General features: G+C 61.1%; 4 protein-coding genes across 11 annotated transcripts; 2 read left to right on the top strand and 2 right to left on the bottom strand.

Moving 5' to 3' along the window:
• Positions 1-3,371: 3,371 nt before the first annotated feature.
• RPLP2 (ribosomal protein lateral stalk subunit P2) lies at positions 3,372-7,670 on the bottom strand. Its single transcript, XM_017848600.1, has 5 exons — positions 6,489-7,670; positions 6,171-6,294; positions 4,868-4,916; positions 3,604-3,702; positions 3,372-3,486 (listed from the first exon to the last, which is right to left on the bottom strand). The coding sequence occupies exons 2-5, from the start codon at positions 6,291-6,293 to the stop codon at positions 3,410-3,412; spliced, it is 348 nt and encodes a 115-aa protein (XP_017704089.1). The 5' UTR covers position 6,294; positions 6,489-7,670; the 3' UTR covers positions 3,372-3,409.
• Positions 7,671-10,314: 2,644 nt separating this feature from the next.
• PIDD1 (p53-induced death domain protein 1) lies at positions 10,315-16,766 on the top strand. Its single transcript, XM_017848599.1, has 16 exons — positions 10,315-10,996; positions 11,699-12,068; positions 12,564-12,977; positions 13,258-13,467; positions 13,552-13,606; positions 13,753-13,954; positions 14,032-14,157; positions 14,379-14,558; positions 14,637-14,784; positions 14,865-15,000; positions 15,074-15,224; positions 15,302-15,425; positions 15,505-15,623; positions 15,711-15,824; positions 15,940-16,139; positions 16,389-16,766. Exons 2-16 carry the CDS (start codon positions 11,774-11,776, stop codon positions 16,645-16,647), a joined length of 2,733 nt encoding a protein of 910 aa, XP_017704088.1. The 5' UTR covers positions 10,315-10,996; positions 11,699-11,773; the 3' UTR covers positions 16,648-16,766.
• Positions 16,767-17,793: 1,027 nt separating this feature from the next.
• PANO1 (proapoptotic nucleolar protein 1) lies at positions 17,794-18,896 on the bottom strand. The gene is given in 5 exon segments (XM_017848581.1): positions 17,794-17,829; positions 17,931-17,989; positions 17,992-18,021; positions 18,024-18,239; positions 18,242-18,896. Coding segments are annotated over 5 exon segments (492 nt in total). The 5' UTR covers positions 18,393-18,896.
• Positions 18,897-18,906: 10 nt separating this feature from the next.
• SLC25A22 (solute carrier family 25 member 22) lies at positions 18,907-25,536 on the top strand. 8 transcript variants are annotated; one of them, XR_001880769.1, is made up of 11 exons: positions 19,813-19,902; positions 20,859-21,047; positions 21,132-21,257; positions 21,527-21,582; positions 22,412-22,502; positions 23,068-23,186; positions 23,327-23,501; positions 23,603-23,757; positions 23,844-23,919; positions 23,993-24,710; positions 25,212-25,536. XR_001880769.1 is itself a non-coding variant. In XM_017848595.1 (10 exons), exons 2-10 carry the CDS (start codon positions 21,028-21,030, stop codon positions 24,144-24,146), a joined length of 972 nt encoding a protein of 323 aa, XP_017704084.1. In that variant the 5' UTR covers positions 18,907-19,419; positions 20,859-21,027; the 3' UTR covers positions 24,147-25,536. The 8 variants fall into 8 exon arrangements, 7 of the variants coding, with proteins under 7 accessions (XP_017704084.1, XP_017704082.1, XP_017704080.1 ...); XM_017848595.1 differs by lacking the exon at positions 19,813-19,902 and adding an exon at positions 18,907-19,419 and having other exon boundaries at positions 23,993-25,536; XM_017848593.1 differs by lacking the exon at positions 19,813-19,902 and adding an exon at positions 19,744-19,806 and having other exon boundaries at positions 23,993-25,536.
• Positions 25,537-25,844: the final 308 nt, after the last annotated feature.

Below are 25,844 nucleotides of genomic sequence, written 5' to 3'. Positions count from 1 at the left end.
AAATAAATAAATAAATAAATAAATAAATAAATAAATAAATAAATAAAAATAAGTGCCAGGAGCGGTGGCTCATGCCTGTAATCCCAGTAATCTGGGAGACCGAGGCGGGCAAATTACAAGGTCAGGAGATTGAGACCATCCTGGCTAATACGGTGAAACCCCGTCTCTACTAAAAATACAAAAAATTAGCCAGGCGTGGTGGTGGGCGCCTGTAGTTCCAGGTACTCAGGAGGCTGAGGCAGGAGAATGGTGTGAACCCAGGAGGTGGAACTCACAGTGAGCCGAGATCCAGCCACTGCACTCCAGCCTGGGCGATAGAGCGAGTCTCCATCTCAAAAAAACAAACAAATAAATAAATAATAAAAAAAAATAAAGGCCAAGCGCGGTGGCTCACGCCTGTAATCCCAGCACTTTGGGAGGCCGAGGCGGGTGGATCATGAGGTCAGGAGATCGAGACCATCCTGGCTAACACAGTGAAACCCCATCTCTACCAAAAATACAAAAAATTAGCCAGGCGTAGGGGCGGGCGCCTGTAGTCCCAGCTACTCGGGAGGCTGAGGCAGGAGAATGGCGTGAATCCGGGAGACGGAGCTTGCAGTGAGCCGAGATCACACCACTGCACTCCAGCCTGGGCGACAGAGTGAGACTCCATCTCAAAAAAAAATATATATATATGTAAAATAATAAAATAAAAAATAAATAAATAAATAAACAAAAACTAAGCCAGGTGTAGTGTGCCCACCTATAGTCTCAGTGACTCAGGAGACTGAGGTTGGAGGATCGACTGAGTCTGGCCTGGCTGGGGGTGAACCATGATTGCGCCACTGCATGTCAGCCTGAGTGAGAGTGAGACCCTGTCTCAAAAACCAAACAAGACTCTCCGGCGCACGTGGGGCCTCTTCCAAATCTTCGGATGGAGGTACACTGCGGCAAATGCACTGTGGGACTGGGGAGGGAGGGCCAGGGTATGGAGGGCGGAGCCAGGTGTCAGGAGCCCCCTGTGACTGGATTCTGGCGATGCTGCTGGAGCCAGCAGGGTTCAGGGTATGGTGAAGTAGGGATGGAAGTCCAGGGGCTCGTCAGGACAACCACTGACAGGGACGCCAGGGACTTAGGGTCCTTCCCTCTCCAAGGAGAGGCTGGGAAAGGCCAGGGTTCAGCCTTAGCCCCATTTGAGGGACTGTCGCCTTGATGGGTGGTGCTGCCCCAGTGCAGGGAGACCTCTGCTCCCATTTCCACACTGGGTCAGGCTGTTTTGGGTACATAATCTCCAGGCCCCTGGGAGGCTCAGGAGCCAGGAACTGGGCAGTCCTTCCCAGAATCCTGGCAGGGTCTGGGAGCACCCCGCCATTAGGACAAGCTCCAAGGGGCAGCTCAATGAGAAACCCCAGGCAGTGTGACGTCCCCTGCTCATGGTGACCTCCGGGCGAAATAGGACCCCTCCCTTCGGGATCCAAGGCTGGAATTGCCAGGTCTGCACTCTGAAGCCTAGGTTCACTCCTGCTGCGGGCCCCTTCCCCGAGCCTGGGCCATCCCCAGCACCAGCCTCACCCCTGCCCTGTTGTGGCGAGCACTGCTCCCCAAGCCTGGGCCATCCACAGCCCCAGCCTCACCCTTGCCCCATTGTAGGGAGCACTGCTCCCTGCACTCCTTAGCTGTACCTTGCTAGGGTCATTTCTCTTTGCTTCCTCCTCCATCTGCTGCCCCACCCCTACTACCCAGGTTCCAGCCTCCTCCACTGCTCACCTGGCTTTACTCCCACCCTAGTCTCTGCTTTTACGGGCATCCAAAAAGGCCTTTTTAAAAATATTATTAAGGCCGGGCACATCCAGCACTTTGGAGGCCGAAGCGGGTGGGTTGCCTGAGCCGAGAGTTTGAGACCAGCCTGCCCAACGTGGTGAAACCCCATCTCTACAAAAAGATACAAAAAATTAGCCGGGACTGGTGGCAGGCACCTGTAATCACAGCTACTCAGGAGGCTGAGGCAGGAGAATCACTTGAACCAGAGAGGCGGAGGTTGCAGTTAGCCAAGATCGTGCCACTGCACTCAGTCTGGGTAACAAGAGCAAAAGTCCATCTCAAAAAGAAGAAAAAAAACAAAATAAATAAAAATCACCTTGGATCCCTCTCCATCTCAGTACCTTCTGTGGCTCCCCGGCTCCCCTGACAACCCACATTGCTTCCCCTCCAGGGACTCTGCCTTACTGCAGGTCTTGGCTCCCCATCTGAGGGAGGCCTCCCCAAGTCACCCCAACTGTCTTCTGTGCTTTACCCTCCTGTTTATCCTCCCAGAACTAAGGTGATCACAGAGCAGGTGCTCCCCACACCAAAGCCAGTTGGTGGATTGCTGACCCCAAGCCCAGGGTGGGAGCAGCAGACCATCTTCTGGGTGCCTACATTGGCAGGCAAAGACCATGAGGCCCGGGAGACAGTGTACGGAGTAGGGCCAGGAGGGCAGAGAGGCTGGGAGGGGTGGGTGATGGCCTGTCCTTAGCCCCATATTCCAGGCCAGAGCCTGTCAGGGGAGGGCAGGCCCACCCCCAAAGGACCTAGTTCAGTGAACACATGGCCCTGTGGTCACTGCCCACAAGCCCTGGGCACATCTGCCCAGTAAGGCAGGGGTTGGCTGTGAACGGCAGAAAAACAAGCCTGAGGAGTGATTGCCCAAGTTGCTCAGGGTATTATGGCGGAGCCATGACCCCTGCAGGGAAACCCAGGGGCGTACACCACCCCCAAGCTGGACTCACTTCCTGCATTCACTTGTAAAGCCCAGGAGCTACCAATCCTGTCCTTGCAAGGCCAGGCACCAAGCCACCCCAAAGACAGAGCCCCGATTACGCAAACTCCATTTCAAATCAGGTTCTCTGCTGTTCTTTTTAGAGGCAGGATTTCTGCCGCTCAGGCTGGAGCGCAGTGGCACTATCATGGCCCACTGTTAACTTCAACCTCCTGGGCAAGTCATCTTTCCATCTCAACTTCTCATAGCTGGGACTACAGGTGTACACCACGCCTGGATAGTTTGTTTTTTAGAGATGGAATCTTGCTATTTGCCCAGGCTGGTCTCAAACTCCTGGCCTCAAGTGATCGTCCCTCCTCGGCCTCCCAAAGTGCAGGGATCATGGGCACGAACTACTGTGCCCAACCCGTTCACATTTTGCTGGGGTCTACTCAAGAGCTAGGATACCGCTTAAGGCCCACAGGAAGGGGTCCCAGGCAGCTGTGATGCCCAGACTCCCCTCCTCATGCTCATTTTGCACCAGAAACCCTTCCCCAACACCACGTTGTCCACACTTCAGCCCCAAACCTGCCCTCTTTGATGCGAACCTGGGCAGAGGCTACCGTCTGACAAAGTGCTCATGGAATACTTGAGATATGTGTAAAAAGGCTTTATTTGCAGGAGAGCAGGAATTTAATCAAAGAGGCCAAATCCCATGTCATCGTCTGACTCTTCAGACTCCTCCTTCTTCTCATCTTTCTTCTCCTCTGCTGTGGAAAAAAGGAGAGGCATGGTGAGCACTGCCCAAGTGCCAGGCCATTCCCCCCATGGAGACTCCACTACAGCAACAGTCTGAGCCCCAGCCCACTCGCCAGGCCACCACTTACCTGCAGCAGGTGCGGAACCAGCAGCAGGCGCTGCAGAGCCTGGGGCAGCGGAGACGGCCACAGCCCCACCAGCAGGTACACTGGCAAGCTTGCCGATACCTACGGAAAGCAGAGAGGTGAGACCAGAGCAGCTGCCCAGTCTGGGAGGCTGTTCCACAGGGAAGTCAGATGGCCCCAGGGATAGCACAGAGCACCCAACATATATGGACCCACCATACGCCAGTGTCTCCCGTTATTCTGGAACACTCCCTCCCCCAGCCACTCCTCAACAGGGACTTTTCCTCTCCAGAAACTTGCCTTCTAGGAATTAGGCCCACACTGCCTGCCTGCCCACTTTCCCTACCTCCACCCTCAGATATCCGTTGGACAACCATGGTTTTTTGTTTTTTTTTTTTTGAGACGGAGTCTTGCTCTGTTGCCCAGGCTGGAGTTCAGTGGTGCAATCTCGGCTCACTGCAAGCTCCACCTCCCAGGTTCATACCATTCTCCTGCCTCAGCCTGCCAAGTAGCTGGACTACAGGCACCCACCACCACGCCCAGCTAATTTTTCGTATCTTTAGTAGAGATGGGGTTTCACCGTGTTAGCCAAGATGGTCTCGATCTCCTGACCTTGTGATCCGCCCGCCTCGGCCTCCCAAAGTGGTGGGATTACAGGCGTGAGCCACTGTGCTCAGCCTGGACAATGAGCATGCTGCTCTAATGTCCACATCTCTGGCCACAGCCATGAGCTCATGGCTTGGCCCGTTTGCTGAGCCGGCCCTGTCCTGGTCACATGCATGGAAAACAGGAACAGCTGCCCCATCAGCTCAACTTCCAAACAACTCCCACCAGCTCAGCTGACGCCAACAAAAAACCATCTGCCCAACAAAGAGGCAAGGAGCCTGTGACCATCCCTGGCACCCGCAGTCCCTGCCCCCAGCTCCTTCACAGAAAACATGCGGTAAGAACTGCTGACATGAACTCAGTTCTCCAGACACCAAGCTTCAGAGAAATTCTGGGGAACGGCCTCAGGACTAGGGGCAGCCACGCTTCAGAGGCAGGGCCACCTAAACGTCTACTGGTAACACAGGGTGCCCCCTGCTGCCCTGCTCCTGGGAGTGTCTAGAAGCACCCAGGACACGAGCCCACTGGAGCCCTGCCGACTCCTCGGGTGAGGCTTCTAGGGTGCTCTGGTCCACAAGCGAAACCTGGCAGGCCACAGACGGACCGGCAGGGATTAGGATGGACCATGAAAACAAACGAAAGCCCCTCCACATCAACTCACCCTGGGCAATGACGTCTTCAATGTTTTTTCCATTCAGCTCGCTAATAACCTGGAGCAGACAATCACACAGCTGTTACCAGGGAAGTGCAAGTGTATCCCTGGCCCTATCCCCTCCAGAATCACAGCAGGACTGGGTCCCCCACATAGGAATACGCCCCGAAGTTTCTAGACCTGCACTGCCCAAAGGGAGCCACCACCCTCACTTGGTAAGTGATATAAAAATAAATGGACACTAGGTTTCTTAGACTCAGGACTGAGAAGGGAACACACGGTGTCTCACCGCTTATGTTGACTACTCACAGGTATCTTCAACACGGGCAAAATAAGCTGTCAATGAAACTGCCTTTGATTTCAGGCTGGAGTGCAGTGGTGGGATCTCACTGCAGCCTTGACCTCCTGGGCTCAAGCGACTCTCTCACCTCAGTCTGGGACAACAGGTGTGAGCAACCACACCCAGCTGATTTTTTTTATTGTATTTCAGAGACAGGGCTTGGCTCTGTGGGACTGCAGTGGCACAATCACTACTCCATGCAGCCTTGACTTCCCAGGCTCAAATGATCCTCCCACCTCAGCCTCCTGAGTAATGAGACTACAGACGTGCACCACTGCCTACAACTATTTTTTTTTTTTTTAACTTTTTCTGGAGACCAGGTCTTACGATGTTTTCCAGGCTAGTCTTGAACTCCGAGGCTCCAACAATCCACCCGCCCTGGCCTCCCAAAGTGCTGGGTGAGCCACTCGCCAGGACTGCCTTTTTTCTTTGTTTTTTAAGGCATCTTATGCATCTCATCTGTATTAAACTTCCAACGCTCATTATTCACGACTTTGCCTCGTACCCCTCCGGCTTACTTTTTATTTCTTCCTTTTGAGACAGGGTCTCGTTCTGTCACCCAGTCTGCAGTACAGTGGCACAATCTTGGCTCAGTGCAACCTCCATCTCCCGGGTTCAAGCGATTCTCCTGCCTCAGCCTCCCAAGTAGCAGGGACTACAGGCACCCACCACCACGCCTGGCTAATTTTTGTATTTTTAGTAGAGATGGGGCTTCGACGTGTTTGCCAGGCTGGTTTCGAACTCCTGACCTCAGGTGAGCCGCTCGCCTCGTCCTCCCAAAGTCCTGGGACTACAGGCGTGAACCACTGCACCTGGCCCCCACCCTGCTTACTTCTCTACCCGAGAAATCGCCAACTGGACTGAAACAAGCCTCTCCCCGAACCCTCCAGCATGTGGCCGGATCAGGCAGAAAAACCGCCTGTATGGAACACTGGGGCTCTACGGCGGCTGCGGGGCAAGGGCGGCAGCTACCTTGTTGAGTCTGTCGTCGTCCGCCTCGATGCCCACGCTGTCCAAGATCTTCTTGATGTCCTTGGCGCTGGGGGAGGAGTTACCCCCGAGGGCAGCCAGCAGGTAGGAGGCGACGTAGCGCATCCTGGGGCGGGCGGAGAGGACGCGACGGCGGAGTTACCCCGGTGGCCTCCGGCCTGCCCACCCCGGGGCCGCCGGACGAGGCCGCGTGGGGCTCGACCAGCAGGCCTCCGTCCCGGAAAGACCCCGCCGCCCACCTCGCATCCCCACGGACCCCGCGTCCCCAGCCCGCACCCCAGGGCGGGTCACCACACTCACGCGGCGGCGTCTGCGGCGGCGGCGGAGAGCCCTCACGCGTGCGACCTCTGCAGTGTCAGGGAGGAAAAGGAAGGCGCCGACGCGAGGGGCGGGGGTAAACCGCTACCCAGAAGCCTCCGGGACCCGAGCGGGGCGCCGCATGAGGCGCCTCAGAATGGCGTCACGAGGCGCTCAGCCAATGACGACGGAGGAGAAGCCATTGACACTTCCCCCCGCCCCCTTTGGCAGTTTCCGCGGCACAGGCGAAGTGCAGTAGTTCCGGAAGTGGCTGCTCTTATAGCATGGGGCGAAGGTCCCCCGAAACTCGTGGTGGCGACGGACGAAGCGAGCCCAAAGAGACTGCATCTGCCTTCGGTACCTAGCGCCCCCAGCATGCCACGCGGCGCCTACAGCTCCCAACATGCAGCGCGGCTGCCACGCCCGGGACGCAATCTTTGCCCGCGAACTCCAAGTCCCATGGTGCACCGCTGCCGGAAGTGGCCTGCGCCGCCGGCCTACGCGGAACGGCACGTGGGCCCGAGCGGAGGCTGCTCGCGGTAGGCTCGCCCTGACTCTTTGGTGGTTCCCTGGCCGCGGCGATCGCAGGCCCCATGTCCAGCCGGGCTCAGTGAGGTGAGCCAGCCGCCTCGGACTTAGCGACTGCAGCCCTACCTGGGAGGCCACCCCCGTCCTGCGGGGCCAGGGCGTCCTGCCAGAGGACGAGCGCGAGCCTTAGAGGGCAGGACAATGACGTGAGGCAGCGTCGCCCACTCACCCCTGGGAGGAGTGAGGTCCGAGCGGTCAGCCCCTGCGCTGGCCGCTTTGGCCCAGAACTGACCTTGGTGTCCATGTGGACATAGCACATCAGGGGACCCTGCCACATTCTCGGGTCCTGGGAGGGAACAGGGTTGGCCCTGCCTCCTAAGGACTTTAGTTCTTGTGCGAGGACGCAGGAGGTGAATAAGGAGGCGATGCGAGGGATAGGGACAGAGCGCGAGTTGGTCTGGGCAGCCTGAGAAAGTCTGAGATGAGAGATAAGGAGCCAACCCTGCCAATATCCGGGGCTAGCACCAGGAACAGGGAGGGGTCAGATGCAGGTATCTAAGGTGCTAGCAGGCAGCGCCTGCTCCTGTGGGGCTCAAACAACAGTGCAAACCCTGGGATGTGTATACATCAAGCACTGGAACTCGACTTCACGGTCGCCTTCTGTGCCCTCGGTGTCATTATTTCCATTTTATATATGAGGCAGTTGGGTACAGAAAGGTTTTCTTGCTCGAGGTCACACTTCTGGGATAAAGGCGGGAAACCATCTTGGGAACAATGTGACTTTTTTTGTTTTGTAATTTTTGAGACTGGGCCCCATTCTGTCGCCCAGCCTGGAGTGCAGTGACTGGATCACAGCTCACTACAGCCTCAAATTCCTGGGATCAGGTGATCCTCCCACCTCAGCCTCTTAGCTGAGACCACAGGCCTGTGCCACCACACCTGGCTAAAATTTTTTGGTAGAGAGCGTTGTTGAGGAATGGGCTCAAGCGATCGTCCCACCTGGACCTCCCAAATTGCTGGGATTACAGGTGTAATCCTAGAGTCACCATGCCTGGCCAGGATTATGGTTTCATTCAATGTTTTAAGCAAGTCCCTTCACATTGGTGTGCAACCATCACCACTATCCATCCCAACTTTTTTTTTTTTTTTGATATAGAGTCTCTCTCTGTCGCTCAGGCTGGAGTGCAGTGGCGCTATCTCGGTTCACTGTAAGCTCCACCTTCCGAGTTCACGCCATTCTCCTGCCTCAGCCTCCCAAGTAGCTGGGACTACAGGCGCCGGCCACCACGCCCAGCTAATTTTTTGCATTTTTAGTAGAGACAGGGTTTCACTGTGTTAGCCAGGATGGTCTCGATCTCCTGACCTCGTGATCCGCCTGCCTTGGCCTCCCAAAGTGCTGAGATTACAGGCGTGAGCCACCGTGCCCGGCCCCCCAATTTTTTTTTTTTTTTTTTTGAGGAGTCTCGCTGTTCTGTCCCCAGGCTAAAGTGCAGTGGCATGATCTTGGCTCATTGCAACCTCCGCCTCCTGGGTTCAACCGATTCTCCTGCCTCAGTCTCCTGAGTAGCTGGTATTACAGGCACCCACCACCATACCTGGCTAATTTTTGTATTTCTGGTACAGACGGGGTTTCACCATGTTGACCAGGCTGGTCTCAAACTCCTGACTCCAAGTGATCTGCACACTTCGGCCTCCCAAAGTGCTGGGATTACAGGCACGAGCCACTGTGCCCAGCCCCATCTCTTTTTTTACTTTTTTTAAATTTTTTTTTATTATCCCAAACAAACTGTACGCATTAAAGTCCCTATTCCCTGCTCCCCCACCCTTGATAAACACATTCTACTTTCTGTTCCTATGATTTTGACAATGGTAGCACCCCGTAAGACTGAAATAATACAGTATTTTGCCTTTGTGTCTGGCTTTTTTCATTCAGCGTATTTTCAAATTTCAAGTACCTACCTAAAAGGAAGATGCTAAGACAAATTTAATATAAATACAGAGTAGTTTATGTGGGCCAAGCTTGAGGATTATGTCCTAGACATAGATTTAAGTTGCCCTGAATTTACACTTGGATGAGCAGCAGATATAAGTGGATTTTTAAAATTTATTTTTATTATCATTTTTTTGAGATGGCATCTCGCTCTGTCACCCAGGCTGGAGTGCAGTGGTGTAATCTTGGCTCACTGCAACCTCTGCTTCCCAGGTTCATGCCATTCTCCTGCCTCAGCCTCCCGAGTAGCTGGGACTACAGGCGCCCACCACCACGCCCAGCTAATTTTTTGTATTTTTAGTAGAGATGGGGTTTCACCGTGTTAGCTGGGATGGTCTCGATCTCCTGACCTCGTGATCTGCCTGACTCAGCCTCCCAAAGTGCTGGGATTACAGAATTGAGTCACCGCGCCTGGCTTTTTGTGTTTGTTTTTGAGAGGGAGTCTCACTCTGTCATCCAAGCTGGAATGCAGTGCGGAGATCTCAACTCACTGCAACCTCCACCCCCTGGGTTCAAGCCATTATCGTGCCTCAGCCTCCAGCTGGGAGGATTACAGGCGCCTGCCACCAGACCCGGGTAATTTTTGTATTTTCAGTAGACACAGGGCTTCACCATACTGATCTCAAGTGATCCACCCACCTCAGCCTCACAAAATGTTGGGATTACTGGTGTAAGCCACAGCATCACGCCTGTGGTTAGTTTTTAAAAAGATCCCTCCGGGCCCTACGTGGAAGGGGCTGGGGAGAATGGAAGCAGGGAGTCCTGGAAGAGACCTGCCTGTCCCAGAGGGAGGGATAGTGCTAGCTGGGAAGTGGAAGGAAGAAGGAGCCACTGATGTGACCTGAGTAAAGAAGCAGGCATAGCTGCTGGTGTCTGTTCCCTCCCCCAAGCACCTGTTCTTCTGGGCGAGAAAGCTGGTGAATGAAGCACAGGCCCGCTTGAGGGTATCGTGTTGGTGGGGAAGGCAGGGCAAATTTCAGGTTCTCCGCTGGCTTTGACCCTCACCAGCTACAGGGCCTCGGGTAAGCCTCGGGCAGTATCTGATCTTTTTTTTTCTTTTCTTTTTTTTTGAGATGGAGTCTTACTCTGTTGCCCAGGCTGGAATGCAGGGGCACCATCTCTGCTCACTACAACTTCCGCCTCGCGGGTTCAGGCCATTCTTCTACCTCAGCCTCCTGAGTAGCTGGGGACTACAGGCGCGCACCACCACGCCCGGCTAATTTTTGTATTTTTAGTAGAGACGGGGTTTCACCATGTTGGCCAGGCTGGTCCGAAACTCCTGACCTCGTGATCCAACTGCCTGGGCCTCCCAAACTGCTGGGATTACAGGCGTGAGCCACCGCGTCCGCTCAATATCTTCTCTGTTAAAACCTCCTTCTCCCCTACGTGACTCAAGGAGGCAGTGCCAGGAGGCTCACTGCTTCTGGCCCAGAGTGATGGCTCGAAAGGAAGGGTCTCTGCAGGTCCAGAGAGGAGGTCCGGGCAGGCTTCCCGGAGGAGGCCGTTGGGGCTGGTTTGGGAAAAGCACTGCAATTGTTCCGGCTTGTAGCAGGGGTGGGTGCGGGGCAGCCGCAAGAGTACGCCTGTCACCCCGGCCTGGGAACGCACCTGTGGCCGGGGCTGCAGCCTCGGAGCGGCCCGGGACCCCGAGAACCTCGGAAAGGGCGGGTTTCGCAGCCTTCCGGGCGGGGGAGGCTGGACGGCTCCGTCCCCGTGGACTAACAGGAAGCCGAGCGCAGCTGCGCGGGCGGCTCGGCAGATGGACGGGTCGCGTCCGCGTCTCCGGGGCTGCGACGGGCGGAGTAAAGGCGGGTCGAGGAGGAGCTGAGACACCGCCCCCGTGGACCCCATCCCGGCGCAGGGGGCGAGTTCTGACGGGGCGGGCCCAAGGGGCGGGGTCTGCAGTCCCCGCCCACCCATAAACGCGCGGGCGGGATCCCAGGAGCCGAGCGCGCGCTGAGCAGCCCCCGTTTGCGCGCCGCCTGGAGCGCAGGTACGCGCCGGCCCGGGCGGGCGGGGGGCTGCCGCGGGGGGAACGTCTGCTTTCGGGAGGGTGGGGGCCGTTCCCATCCCCGACGCCCGGGGGATCCCGAGCCTGCCTCGGGGCTGGAGCCCGCCCCCCACGCCATCTGAGCTGTCGTGCGCGGCGCACCACCCTCCCCAGTGGACCGAACTGGAAAGGGCGGGAGAGCTTTCCTCCAGGGCTCACGAATTGGGGTCCCGGCCCCAGGACCCCGAAGCTGCCCAATGGCTTACGTCCCAGGCCCTAACCCTTACACCGCCTTCCCTAACTTTCGGGGCAGTAGAGGAGGGTCACGGCCCTCCTGGTAAAGCCGATGTAAATAGAAGGGGGGCGCTCATCTCCAGAGCTGGGGGACAGCCCCGATGACCTCGCAGCTCCACGGCTCCATTGGCCAGATTTCCAGGACCAGAACTGAAGCCTCCCTCCCCCGGCTGTGCTGCTAATAGTGAGGTCTCACTGCCCGGTGCTCTTGTGAGCCATGGCAGTCCCATTCTCCAACCCTCTTTCCAGTGGTGACCCAGGCCTTGGGGGTTCAGGGTGACCACAAGGTCTCCCCCACTCTGCAGCCCAGGCCCAGATGGCTCAAGAGCTCCCCACTCCAGCCAGAGTCCTTGTTTCCCCAAAGAGAGGAGGGCCCACCCCGACTCCCGCTCACTTCTCCTGTCTCTGTAGCTTTCCTGGGCCCTGCCTGGACAGGCCTGCCTGCGTGCTGGGACATGTCTGGCCTCCAAGGACCGTCGGTGGGCGATGGCTGCAGCGGTGGAGGGGCCAGAGCTGGAGGCAGCTGCTGCTGCAGGAGATGCTTCGGAGGATGCGGACGCAGGGTCCAGGGCGCTGCCTTTCCTGGGCGGCAACTGGCTGAGCTTGGACCTGTATCCCGGGGGCTGCCAACGACTGCTGCACTTGTGTGTCCAGCAGCCTCTTCAGCTGCTGCAGGTGGAATTCTTGCGTCTGAGCACTCACGAGGACCCTCAGCTGCTGGAGGCCACCCTGGCCCAGCTGCCTCAGAGCCTGTCCTGCCTCCGCTCCCTGGTCCTCAAAGGTGAGCTCCACCTGTTCTGGGCCCTGTCTCCATCTCTTGCTCTGCCCTGCCTCTGCTGCACGTTCTCAAAGGCAAACCCGGGTCCCAGCCCCAGCTCCAGTCCGCCCCTCCCGGCTCCCCAGGTGTGAACTGTTCTGCTCTTGGTCATGTCCAGCCCCATCGCCATCCTCGGCGATCACCACCCCCAACGTGAGGCTGGCTGGGCCCTGGCTCCCGGACCCTGAAGCTGCCCAGCGGGGGTCTCTCCCGACCACAGTGCAGATGATGTTCCTGGGGAAGGTTTTGGGTGATGGTTCTCAGCTGAGATGAGCCGGTGGTCTCCATCCCTGCCTCCTTCCATCTGCAGGCACCTCTCCAGTGTTTCTGTCAGTCCCTGTCTGGCTGGGGTGGGGGTGGGGTGGGAGGTCGGTGCTTCTCGAGCAGCTGTTTTCTCTGGCTGGCAGGGTCGATCTGGGACCTGGCTCTGAGGGCCACATCCGCCTCCCCCCTTCCCAGGAGGGCAACGCCGGGACACACTGGGTGCCTGTCTCCGGGGTGCCCTGACCACCCTGCCCTCTAGTCTGAGTGGCTTGGCCCATCTGGCCCACCTGGACCTGAGCTTCAACAGCCTGGAGACGCTGCCGGCCTGTGTCCTGCGGATGCGAGGTCTGGGTGCACTCTTGCTGTCTCACAACTGCCTCTCTGAGCTGCCTGAGGCTCTGGGGGCCCTCCCTGCCCTCACCTTCCTTGCGGTGACACACAACTGCCTGCAGACGCTGCCCCCAGCACTAGGGGCCCTATCCACCCTGCAGCGCCTCGATCTCTCTCAGAACCTGCTGGATACGCTACCTCCTGAGATTGGAGGCCTGGGCAGCCTCCTGGAGCTCAACCTGGCCTCCAACCGGCTACAGAGCCTCCCGGCCTCCCTGGGTGAGTAGCTGCTGCGCCCCTGGCACACTGGCCCCACGGGAGGACCCCTGAAGCCCGCCCGTCTTCCGCAGGGGCCTCTGCACCCACAGGCTTGGTCCACAGCTGCCTCTTGGGAGTCCCTCCACCTCCCTGGCCTTTGAGACTCCCTCAGCGGCTTTGTCGGAGTTCTCTGAGCCCAGCTGTGGACAGTCTGAAACGGCTGCTCTGGGAGGCGGTGGCAGGAGTGTCCCAGTGCCACGGGCCGGGCTGGTGCCGAGCCTAAGCCAGCACCTGCCCGCAGCGGGTCTTCGGTCCTTGCGGCTCCTTGTCCTGCACAGCAACCTCCTGGCGTCTGTGCCAGCCAGCCTGGCCCGCCTCCCACTCCTCACCCGGCTCGACCTGAGGGACAACCAGCTCCGGGACCTGCCCCCTGAGCTGCTAGACGCCCCCTTTGTGCGCCTGCAGGGGAACCCCCTGGGTGAGGCCTCACCAGACGTCCCAAGTTCACCAGGTGGGCTTGGTGCTAAAGGGGGCAGACCTGGGAAAGGATGTGGGTCTCCTCACTGTCCTGACCACACGTCTATCCCCTCCACAGTGGCAGCTCTCATTCCAGAAATGCCCAGACTGTTCTTGACCTCGGATTTGGACAGGTATGGGGTGGGTTGAGGGGGCTGGAGGGGAGTCTGTCTGCCTGTCGCCCCAGCCCCTCCGACACCTTCTCCAGAGTTCCTGGGTCCAGGCTCCGACACGTAGGCCCTTCTGGGTCTAACCCGTGGCTCGCTCCTTCCTCACTCAGCTTTCCTGTGACCCCTCGAGGCTGCTCAGTGACCCTGGCCTGTGGTGTCCGCCTGCAGTTCCCAGCGGGAGCCACCGCCACCCCCATCACCATCCGCTATCGGCTGCTGCTGCCAGAGCCAGGCCTCGTCCCCCTGGGTCCTCATGATGCCCTGCTCAGCCACGTGCTGGAGCTGCAGCCCCATGGGGTGGCCTTCCAGCAGGCATGGCCAGGGTGTGGCGGGGGGCAGTGTGTGGGCCCAGGCCTGGCCCCAGCCCTCACACTGCCCTTGCCTGGCAGGATGTGGGGCTGTGGCTGCTCTTCACCCCACCACGGGCCCGGCGCTGCCGTGAAGTAGTGGTCAGGACCCGGAATGACAACAGCTGGGGTGACCTGGAGACCTACTTGGAGGAAGAGGCACCCCAGGTGAGGACCACCCAGGCCTGCCGGTGGCGACTGGGGAGCCACTTCCCTGAGCCGTGCACCCCTGCCCAGAGCCTCGCCCTGGCACCTTCCACCCCGCCCCGTCCCTCCTGGATCCTGCTCCCCCATGTCCCGGGCACCTTCCACCCCGCCCCATCTCTCCTGGATCCTGCTCCCTGTGTCCTGACCCAGGCTCCTCTGACTTCCCTGCTCCCCCGTCTCAGCGCCTCTGGGCTCACTGCCAGGCACCCCACTTCTCCTGGTTCCTTGTGGTTTCCCGCCCTGTGTCCAATGCCTGCCTGGTGCCACCAGAGGGGACATTGCTGTGCTCCTCGGGTCATCCTGGGGTCAAGGTCATCTTCCCCCCTGGGGCCACTGAGGAACCTCGTCGAGTCTCCATGCAGGTATGGCCAGGGCAGCACCGAGGGTAGCAGGTGGCGCCTCGGCCCACAGGCAGGTGCTCAGGGGCCCGTCTGCCTCAGGTGGTGCGCATGGCTGGCCGAGAACTGCAGGCCCTCCTGGGAGAACCAGAGGCTGCAGTCAGCCCCCTGCTGTGCCTCTCACAGAGCGGTCCCCCCAGCTTCCTCCAACCAGTCACCGTGCAGCTGCCTCTGCCCTCTGGCGTCACAGGTGAGGGGTGGCCCTGTGGCTGCAGGGTGTGGGGAGTCTCCAGCCAGGCGGTCTCAGCCCGCTGACCCTCCCATCCCCAGGCCTCAGTCTGGACCGCTCCCGCCTGCACCTGTTGTACTGGGCCCCTCCTGCAGCCACCTGGGATGACATCACAGCTCAGGTGGTCCTGGAGCTCACCCACCTGTACGCACGCTTCCAGGTCACACATTTCTCCTGGTCAGTGCCCCCCAGCTTTCTCAGCCCCCCTCCCCCAGTCTGTACAGCCCCCCCTCACCCCCAGCCCTCCCAGGTACTGGCTCTGGTACACCACCAAGAACTGCGTGGGAGGCCTGGCTCGGAAGGCCTGGGAGCGGCTGCGGCTGCACCGTGTGAACCTCATCGCTCTGCAGCGGCGCCGGGACCCTGAGCAGGTCCTTCTGCAGTGCCTGCCCCGAAACAAGGTGAGGGCGTGGGCTGGAGGGCTCTCTGGGGTGGGGTGCAGGGCTTTGGGTCCCAAGCTACACGGGCTTCCCTGCAGGTGGATGCCACCCTTCGGCGGCTGCTGGAGCGGTACCGGGGCCCCGAGCCCTCTGACACGGTGGAGATGTTCGAGGGTGAAGAGTTCTTTGCGGCCTTCGAGCGCGGCATCAACGTGGATGCTGGTAGGACCTCCCTGTCCTAGAGAGGGAGCCTTACCGTCCTCCCTGCGCCCTCCTTGCTCAGCCCACCCCTGCCCCCTAGACCGCCCTGACTGTGTGGAGGGCAGAATCTGCTTTGTCTTCTACTCACACCTGAAGAATGTGAAGGAGGTATACGTGACCACCACCCTGGACCGGGAGGCCCAGGCTGTGCGGGGCCAGGTGGGTGAGGGGGTGGGCGAGGGGAGAGGCCCCCCAGGCCACTTGGGCAGAGGACCGAGCTCTGAACCCCATTTGATGCCCCTTCAGGTGTCCTTCTACCGTGGCGCGGTGCCTGTGCAGGTACCCGAGGAGGCTGAGGCTGCCCGGCAGAGGAAGGGCGCAGACGCCCTGTGGATGGCCACTCTGCCCATCAAGCTGCCGGTGGGACTGAGGGACAGCAGAGGGGCGGGGCAGGACCGAGGCCTAGGGGTGACCAGGGGGACGTGGTGGAGTTGGGGTGGAGCCCAGGGCTTACTGCACTTTTTCCTTCCAATAGAGACTTCGGAGCTCCGAGGAGCCACGGTGGGGGGCTGGCCTCTCCTTGGCGCCCTTGAACCTGGGAGATGCTGAGACTGGCTTTCTGACACAGAGCAACCTGCTGAGCGTGGCTGGGCGCCTGGGTCCAGACTGGCCAACTGTGGCCCTGCACCTGGGCGTGTCCTACCGTGAGCTGCAGCGCATCCGGCACGAGTTCCGGTGAGATTCCCACTACCCGCTGGCTGCCAGCCCCAGGGCTGAGCCCTGGCTGCCTGGAGGGCCCACCTGATGCTGACAGAAGTTTCTTCCAGGGGAGGTGGGCGAAGGGCAAACACCAGGCTGGAAAGGAAAGATCTGGCCGCAGTTGGCCCAAGGAGCCGGGAACTCCCCCACGCTCCAGGGCAGAGTGTGGTGGCGGGTCCTGGGCAGGTGGGTAGGACCCCTCTGTCACCCGTCTTCTGCCTGCAGGGATGATCTGGATGGGCAGATCCGCCACATGCTCTTCTCCTGGGCTGAGCGCCAGGCTGGGCAGCCAGGGGCTGTGGGACTCCTGGTGCAGGCCCTGGAGCAGAGTGACCGGCAGGACGTGGCAGAAGAGGTGCGCACAGTCTTGGAGCTCGGCTGCCGCAAGTACCAGGACCGCATCCAACGCACGGGTTTGGCCCCCAAGGACCCCGCTCTGCCTGGCTCGTCAGCTCCACAGCCCCCAGAGCCTGCCCAGGCCTAGGCCCCACAGACTTTGGGCTGGCCCAGACATTCCCCAGCGGATGGGCAGAGCCCCCACCTTTGAGCCTCTCCAGTGTGTGGGGACAGGGGTCCCCGTGGGCAACAAACGCACACTGTTTCACCGTCTCAGAGCTCGATTTATTTGTTGGATGGAGAAGCCGTTGGAGGGTGGGGGTGGCGGGGTAATCAGAGGCCTGGACCCTGCGGGGAGGGAGCCCTTTGTGCACAGATGCCTGACAGCCTGGTCCTGTTCTCTCCCACTATGCCTGGGGCCTCCTGTGGGTCCTCATCTTCCTGGGAGTGAGGAGCTGTGCTACAAAGTAACCCGTGTGGGAATTTTTTTTTTTTTTGAGATGGAATTTCTGTCACCCAGGCTGGAGTGCAGTGGCATGATCTCAGCTCTCTGCAACGTCCACCTCCCAGGTTCAAGTAATTCTCCTGCTTCAATCTCTTGAGTAGCTGGGACTAGGGGCACTCGCCACCACACTGGGCTAATTTTTGTATTTTTAGTAGACGCGGAGGAGGAGGGGGCGGTTTCACCTTGTTGGCCAGGCCGGTCTCGAACTCCTGACCTCAAGTGAAATCAGCCTGCTTTGGCCTCCCAAAGTGCCGGGATTGCAGGCGTGAGCCACTGTGCCCAGCCACGAGTGGGGTGCTTTAGATACAAAGTCGCTGTTCGGCAGGCGGGGTTGTGCCTCCACTTCTCCACTTCCCTGGCCCAGCAGTTCCACGGAGCACCTGTGTCTGTACTGGAGGCCACGCCTCCCCCAGGGCACCCTCATCCACCGGCGCTCTGCCACCTGCCCGCGCCCCGCGGGTCCTTGTCCCTGCAGGGGCCTGAGGCCTGGAAACCAAGAAAGAACCTTGGGGACGCGCGGCCCGGCCTCTACGCGCAGAACTGCCACCCTGCCCGGGGAGGGGGGACCCGGGGCGAGGAGGCGGGTGGGCGCGTGGCTGTAGCCTGGCTGGGCGCAGTAGCCTCGGCGGCCGGGAGGGGGAGCCGAAGCCCAGAGGAGGCCGAGGGCGGAGCGCGCGCGGCGCCGAGCGGACGCGCCTCCCCGCCTAGGTGCTGGCCCGAGCGCGGCGGGGCGGGGAGGCGGAGCCGCGGCGCGGGCGGCAGCGCGGTGAGTTGCCCGCGCGGTTCCTTCTAGCCAACACACCAATCCGAGCGAGCCACGGGCAACTGCGGAGACGAGAGATCCCGCGAGCGCGAGGAAAAAGAGTACAAAGTGCCCAGCAAACAACAGATGACCTGGGCAGGAGAGACAGAGGAGGCGGCCTGGCGGGCGGGACGGGGGGTCCTGGGCCAGCGGATGCTCGGATCCGCGGCTGCCCTGGCGTGGCCGTGCTCGGCCCCGACGGTGTCGGGCGCGCTACCGCACACACGTGTGCCCCAGGGTAGATGTCTGGGGCCCGAGTCCAAGGAAGAGAGACCGCGCCATGTGGGACGCACACGTGGGCGTTCACCGGACATCTGTGGACACGTGCGTGGCCGGAGTCGCGGTGGCCAGGCGGAGGACGGAGCGGTCGGCCGAGCCCCAGCAGTGGGGCAGGGGCCTGAGCCGGCCTCCGAGCGCAGAGAGCGGCCACCTGCTTCTCCTTTGTCCTCTGGCCGAGGTATCGCGAAGTTGGAGACCCCTTCCGGGACCCTCCAGCCAGCAGGATAGAAAACACCGCCCCAAGAGGACGGGGACAGCGGGAGATTGAATGGGGAGCCGCCAGCCAGACTCGGAGCCTCACCCCCATTGCCTTTCTTGGGGGTAGGAGGAGCCTGGCGGCTTCTTGGGAGGAGGATTTTACCCCTGCAGATTCGGAAGCAGCGGTATTTTCCCGTGGTGTGGTCTCTGCTCTCCTGCTGTCTCCCTGGGTTGCCTGTGGCCTCGGTTTGCCTGACTATGAAGGGGGGACAGTGATGGCTCACAGCCCTGGGCCCGGCCGGGGCTGCAGGGTTTCTATGGCAACATCAGTGCAGGGGGAGGGCCCTGGCCAGCTGTCTCATAAGCCAGGGGTGGGAACTGCCGAGTGAGGACAGAGAAAGGTGGGGTTGGCGTTCAGACGGAACCCCTGCTGGTTCCTCCCTAGGCAGAGCCCCTCACTGGCCTCATTCTCCACCCAGAAGCTCCTCTCTGCTGCAGTGGGTGCTGTGCGGGCCCAGGCCTGCCTCTCCGCCCTGGGATCTCCAGGCCTGCTTCTCTTCCTGGGACTAATGGCTGCTCTCCACTGATTTCCAGGATTGCTCCCATCATGCAGGTGTCCTCATCCCAGATTGGAGATAGGCTCCCAGGAGGAAGGGGATTGCTCAGTCCCTGGTGGGCCAGGGTACACCCCTGGGAGGGACTAGAGCAGAGACGAAGGGCCCAGAGCAGCCTGGAGAGCTGTGGCCAGTCTGCACCCAAATAGTGGGCCGGGGCGGGGGGGGGGCGGGCTGCTGGGAGAGATCAGGTTGAAGTTCAGAGGTCAGCTCGTCACCACCACTGGCTGAGGCAGGGAGAGGCAGGTCTCCTGGCGGTGAAGCCCTGAGTGGGACGGGGGTGGGGCAGAGGGCTCTGGGCATGCCAGCTCCTATGCCCTCTGGACCTGTCAGGTGAGCAGGACCTGTGGGTGGCACCAGCGGCCTCTGAGACCCAGCCAGCCCTTCCCTATGGATAGCAGGCTTTTTTGTGTGGCCCAGCATGAGGCTGCCCTGACATGCATCTGCCCTAACAGACAGATCCCACAGACACGAGTGGGTGTCAGCCCATCTCTGCCCCACAGCACCGGATTCCCTGTCCAGGTACACATAGGGTACCCTGGCCCGGAGAAAGCCTCATCCTCAGAGTGCCAGCCCTAGACAGATCCAGGCCAGGAAATGCTGGAGGGTTCAACCCACAGGCAGCAGACAGGAACCCATGTGTGCTGGGGGCGTGGTGGCCACGCGCTGAGGTCCCTGTTGGTGGGTGGTGTGGCTGTGCCAGGTCAGCCTGAGTCAGACCCGCCCCTGCTCATCCCTCCTCTCAAGGCTGCAGGAAGCCTCCGCTTGCCCAAAGTGAAAGAGAAAGTAGCCCCCTGCAGGCCCGCCCCACCCCGCCCCATGGCCAATCCCTGCGGCCCCTCGCCTCCTCCCCCGGCAGCTTCCCCTCCTGTGTGAGTGCCGGGCTGGAGTGTGGAGAAGCCATCCAGAGTGAGTGCCTGGGGCAGAGTGAGAACAGGACCAGCGGGCAGGTGGTGGAGTGGGGGTCGGTGGTGGATGGCCCAGCCCTGGAAAACCGAGGTGAAGGTCAGGAGTCCCTGAGGATCTGTGGGTGTGAGCCAGCTGTGTGGCCCTGGGCAACGGCGGTGCCGGTGCCCGAAACAGCTGGCCTCTGGGGGACCCAGGGTGAGGAGGGAAGGCCCCCGACGCTGGGATTTTATGGCCATGACCTTATGGGAGGCCCCTGAGGCTGTGGCTCCCCAGCTCTGCCGCTTAGTGGGAGAGGCCCGTTCTCCTCTCCTCTGTAGTGGATGGGGGTGCCAGCCACAGGGGGCCTCAGAAGGCCAGCCATCCCCACCCCCCAAGGCTTCCAGGGGTCCCATCACTGGCTTCTGTGTATCCATGAGTGAAACTCCTGGGAGGGGTGGAGGGGAGAAAGGTGGGCAAGGGGCTGGCTGTGGGGGCTGTGGGCTTCCTGGGGAGGAGCTCTGCAGGCCCTGGGTGGAGCTGCTGTGGGAGGAGAGCTATACCCGGGACGGCTGAGCCCAGTCAGCTGGGGGGGGGGGGGGGGGGGAAGGTCTTGTCTTAGGGCACCTGGGACCTCAGCCCCAAGCTCGAAGGGGCCAGGTGCTGGCTGCTGCTTTCTGTGCTGAAGGATGTGGGGGATGGTCACCACAGCTGTCCAGGTCAAGGTGCTCCGGTAGGCACCCTGGCACCGGCCCCTGGCACTGCTCTCAGAGGTGCCTGGCCCTTTAAAAGCCGGAGCTGGCCGGGGTGCACGTGAGCCCGAGCGTGAGCGCGCGTGTGAGGCTGGCTGGGAAGACGCTAGTGGTGGGGAGGGGGGGATTGAAAGGAAGCCAGGTGGTCCCAGGGGAGGGTATGGGACTGGGTGGCAGGTGCCTCCTGCTGCTGCACTCTCAGGACGCAGTGACGGCTCCCGTCTGGGGTGGTGGGTGACAGGCTGCATGTGAGAGGGAGGCTGGGGGAGGATTACTCTTCGGGCGGCCCCACCCTCACTCATTCCCATCCCCTCTTCCTTCCAGGACAGAAGGGGCGGTTGCTGAAGCCTGGAAATTCCCCTGAAGGTGGAGCACCGCCCAACCCCCCTGGATCCCAGCCTCTCTCAAGGCCTCTTCCACCTCCACCTCCACCTCCACCCCGCCTGGCCTGGCGTTCACCTCTTCAGCTCCTCCCTGGGCACGATCCAGTTAAATGGCTGATAAGCAGATCAGGTCAGATTCCAGTCCTGGCTGCTTGCCCCGCCCCCACCCTGACCCACGGTCGCAGAAACCGTCCTGACACTCCTGTCCCCACAGCCTGCCAGCCAAGCTCATCAATGGCGGCATCGCCGGGCTGATCGGAGTCACCTGCGTGTTCCCCATCGACCTGGCCAAGACCCGGCTGCAGAATCAGCAGAACGGCCAGCGCATGTACACAAGCATGTGAGTGTGCCAGGCGGTCGTGGGGAGCAGGCCCAGCATGTGGCAGCACGGGAGGCGAGGCGGGGGGGCGCTGCTCCTGTGCCCCTCACCCTGTTTGACAGAAGGGAAACTGGAGGCAGGCAGGCCTGGGGGAGATCCCATGTGGGTCAGGACTGGGGTCAGGGCTGGGCTGAGGACTTGGCCTCTTACGTCAGCCCTAGACAGTCCAGGGACCTTGGCCTCCAGCTGGCCCCAGCTGGCTCCGGCTCACCCTGTCCCCTTGGCCACAGGTCCGACTGCCTCATCAAGACCATCCGCTCCGAGGGATACTTCGGCATGTACCGGGGTAAGGCTGACTTGGCTCGTCTCGAGATGGGCAGGCCTGGATGGCGCCCGCGAGTCGTGGCAAGGAGCGGTGGGGGAGGCAGGGCAGGGCAGCCAGCCTGGGCCTGGTGTGTGAGCTTGGACATGTCTGGGGGGGCTGTGCCTGTGCAGGGGACTGGATCTCTGGTGAGTGGCAGTTCTCAGCCCCTCCCGTGGCAACTTCCCGCCCCCGCTTAGTGTCTGGTGCGTGGGATGCCACAGTACATCTGTCTCTTCTGTGGTGGCCACAGCCGCCTCTGCTTTCTGGGACAGGCTGGACCCCGTCTATGGCTGGGGATGGGAGGGAGTAGGGGGAATTACCGCAAATCGGCTTAGGACGCAGTCCGGAGTCTGGATTTGGTAGAAGCTCTGCAGCCCTGAGCCCTCGGCACTGAGATGGGGGCTCTCCACAGCCTCCCCCGAACTCTGGCCCACTCCAGAACACATGCTCGGGTGACTTCTGGCCCCAGTCCGCTGCCAGCACAAGCACCCTCTGTTCCCTAGGGAGGGAGGGGTTTCCCAGGGAGGCCTCAGGGGCTCCAGGATGATCCCCATGCCATTAGCAGCAAGATGCTGTCCAGAATCAGAGACAGATGCAGTGGGCATGGGAAAGCCTGAACCAGAGGTGCTGCCCCATCCCTGCCTGGCCCCGCCCCACCTGGCACACACCAGGCCCAAATGTGAGTGAGGGCAGGAGATGGTGGCCAGGAGTGACTGGGATAGAGCTTTGACAGCCAGGCAGCAAGTTCTGGCCAAGCACCTCCCCACCCAGGCCACCAAGCATGTCCCCCAGCTGACCCCCTGCTCCACAGGAGCCGCTGTGAACTTGACCCTCGTCACCCCCGAGAAGGCCATCAAGCTGGCAGCCAATGACTTCTTCCGCCATCAGCTCTCTAAGGATGGGTGAGGGCCCTGCCTGGCAGACACTCAAGGGGTCTTAGGCTCCAGACAAAGGATGGGTCCACCCAGCCAGCTGGGTCCCGCCTGGGGGCTCCGCCTGTCTTCAGCCCCTTCCTTGGGGCTTCTTTGAGCTTGTGGGGTGGCCTCCCTCCTTTCCTCTGACCAGGGGAGCAGAGCAGATGCCAAATCAGTGGGGCTCTGGCCTGGCCTTGGCTCCCAGCTGCTGCCTGTGTAAGCCAGGGCTTGAGGGCACTGACTGGCTCCCCCATTGCTGGAGAGGGGCTGCAAGGGCAGCCCTTTTTTAGGGCACTCGACCCCCAATTTCCCATTTTCCTTTATTGGAGACAGCCCCACTGCCCTCCCCAGGCCCTTGCCTGTGGGGCCATCTGTCCATCGGGCTCCCCCCTGCCTGCTGCTGCAGGGCCAGAGGCTGGGGGCTGTACCCCCACAGGCCTGCATCTGCCTCCACAGCTCCCACCATCCTCTGTGCCCAGGCACGGTGTGCAGCCCCGAGAGTGGCAGGTAGGCCTGTCTCTTCCCGCTCACCACGGCCTTGCCCCTACCACAGGCAGAAGCTGACCCTGCTTAAAGAGATGCTGGCAGGCTGTGGGGCTGGCACCTGCCAGGTGATTGTGACCACGCCCATGGAGATGCTGAAAATCCAGCTGCAGGATGCAGGGCGCATCGGTGAGGGCGGGAGGAAGGAGGGGAGAGGGCAGAGGTACAGGAAGGGGTGAGGGCGAGGGGAGGGCAGGGACACAGGGAGGGCCAGAGTGTGTCCCCTGCCCGCTTTGCACAGAGGAAGAGACAGCAGCCTCTGTCCACAGCCGCCCAGAGGAAGATCCTGGCTGCCCAGGGCCAGCTCTCGGCCCAGGGGGGTGCCCAGCCCTCAGTGGAGGCTGCAGCTGCCCCTCGGCCTACGGCCACCCAGCTGACCCGTGACCTGCTGCGAAGCCGCGGCATTGCTGGTCTCTACAAGGGACTTGGGGCCACGCTGCTCAGGTAGGAGGCACAGGGTGGATGGCGGGGGGGAGGCTGGCCTGCCCAACCCACCACCTCCTGTCTACCACGTCCTGTCCCTGTGACCACCTCACTCCCCACAGGGACGTTCCCTTCTCCGTGGTCTACTTCCCGCTCTTTGCCAACCTGAACCAGCTGGGCCGCCCGGCGTCCGAGGAGAAGTCGCCTTTCTACGTGTCCTTCCTGGCTGGCTGTGTGGCTGGGAGTGCCGCCGCTGTGGCCGTCAATCCCTGTGATGGTCAGCGCATGGGACAGCGCCCGGCTGGGGATGGGGTGGGACTGAGCCCTTGGCCAGGCTCACACTGACCCGAGCGTCCCTTGCAGTGGTGAAGACGCGGCTCCAGTCACTTCAGCGAGGCGTCAATGAGGACACCTACTCTGGGTTCCTGGACTGTGCCAGGTGGGGAGGTCCCAGAGGGGGTGGGGCCTGGGGGCCTGCGTACCGGGCTGACCCTCCCCTCCTTCCTCCACAGGAAGATCCTGCGGCACGAGGGCCCCTCCGCCTTCCTGAAGGGCGCCTACTGCCGCGCGCTGGTCATCGCACCCCTTTTCGGCATTGCACAGGTGGTCTACTTCCTGGGCATCGCAGAGTCCCTGCTGGGGCTACTGCAGGACCCCCAGGCCTGAGCCCAGCACCCGTTCCACCCCAGCCAGCCGGGCAGGGCTGGTGTGGGGCTGGAGCTAGGCAGCTAGCCCAGGACGGAGCAAGGGAAGACCACTCCCCAGCCCTCCTGTCGGTAGGGGCGGCAGGGGACGGGGTGCAGGGTCCACATAGGTGGTGCACACGTGAGCCCCCCGGGGTGCTGCCTGCATCGTTGGGATCAATGTCTTGTTTATGTAGAAAATGCAGAAATCTTTACATTCCTCAAGCTAGCCCCTGCCCCAATCCTGCCCTGGCCTGAACACCCCCCGGGACAGAGCTGGTCTCTGGGCTAGGGGCCCCCAGGCCTGGGTTGGGCAGGCTGGACCATACCCCCAGTCCACCGGTTCCAGTCTCCACAGCCGTCCTGGTCCACACATGGACCCTGCACAAACCTATTTATTGAACCTGCTGGGCCCAAGCGGCTCTCCAGCCCTTCCGTCCTTCCCCAGCCGCTCTTGTCGCCTTGGCAGGACTGGACTCTGCCTCCCTGGCCAGCCTTGGAAGAGGACCGGGGTCTCCTGCCCTCTCTGTTGAACCAGGAATCCCAAGTGAGGGGTTGCCCCGGGGTCTGACTCTCAGGGCAAGCCAATCACCCACTGTGGGACTTTGTGGTGGGCCCCTCAGCTCCCACCCCAGGTTGGGGCCCAGACTGTGAGGTCTGTGTGCGTGTGTGTGTGTGTGTGTGTTGTGGGGATCTGGCCTGACCCTTGGGGATGGGGCTGCCGGGGACTGCCCCCCTTCCTGCTGTGGCCAGGCGCTCTGTGTGCTGTGTGTGTCCCAGGCTCTGTTGACCCCGTCCAGGAACTTAGTTACCCAGCCTGGCCTCTCTTCTGAGATTGGTCAGGGAGCAGGGCAGGCAAGGGGACCAGTGTGGAGCCTGAGGGTGCCTGCCCTGCTCTGCCGCCCACCCCAAGTCCTCTCAGGGCCCACCCTCCTCTTTCGGCCTTTGCATAAGGCCCCTGGGTACGCTCCAGAAGCCCCATCCTTCCTGCCTCCGGGCATAAGGCCCCTGACCACACTTCAGAAGCCCCATTCCCGGCTGTCTCCAGGCCCAGCCCTGCTGTGAGCCGAAGCTCTCCCTGCTCCGCCCTGGCCATGTGATCGTGTTGGTGACAGACCCTGATGTGCTGGTGCTGTGTCCCCAAAACCGGGGCCCTCCACGGAGGCCCCTTCCCAGCGACACTACCTGGGGCTCAGGCCTGGACCCCTCCAGTTCACGGTTGCTCCTGGGAGCTGCCCCTCCCGTCACATCTGAACCTTGGAAGCTGCTGCTGCTGCTTTACAGAATTATATTTTTTTCTTTTGAAGAGTTTTAAGAAGTTGTAATTTTTTGTGTCTTGTCATGTCAGAGGATAAATAAATATTCTAAGTAGATGCCACTGTCTGGGGGTCTGCTTGGGGGCAGGGGAGGGCAGTCCCCTCTTCCCATAACTGGCTTCCTTCAGATTGCGGGGCTATGCTTGCGCACCCACTCATCGACCAAGGGGCACCCTAGCCTGGAGGGGATGCTGGGCGGGACCCGCCTCCTGCCTCTGGCAGTCCCAGATGGGACTTGAACCCTGCAGTTGCTCTCCCTGACCCTAAGGTTCTCCCCCCCACCATCTAGGGTGGAGCTGGGTTTGCGGACCCCGCAGTTCCCGGCGGGGCGGGGCCCCGTCGCCCCTCCCCCTCCCCCTCCCCCT

This window comes from Rhinopithecus bieti, unplaced genomic scaffold (assembly GCF_001698545.2).
Source record: "Rhinopithecus bieti isolate Rb0 unplaced genomic scaffold, ASM169854v2 scaffold_32072, whole genome shotgun sequence".
Classification (NCBI taxonomy): domain Eukaryota; kingdom Metazoa; phylum Chordata; class Mammalia; order Primates; family Cercopithecidae; genus Rhinopithecus; species Rhinopithecus bieti.
The sequence above is the reverse complement of the archived record's forward strand: the minus strand, read 5'-3'. Positions and strand labels throughout refer to the sequence as shown.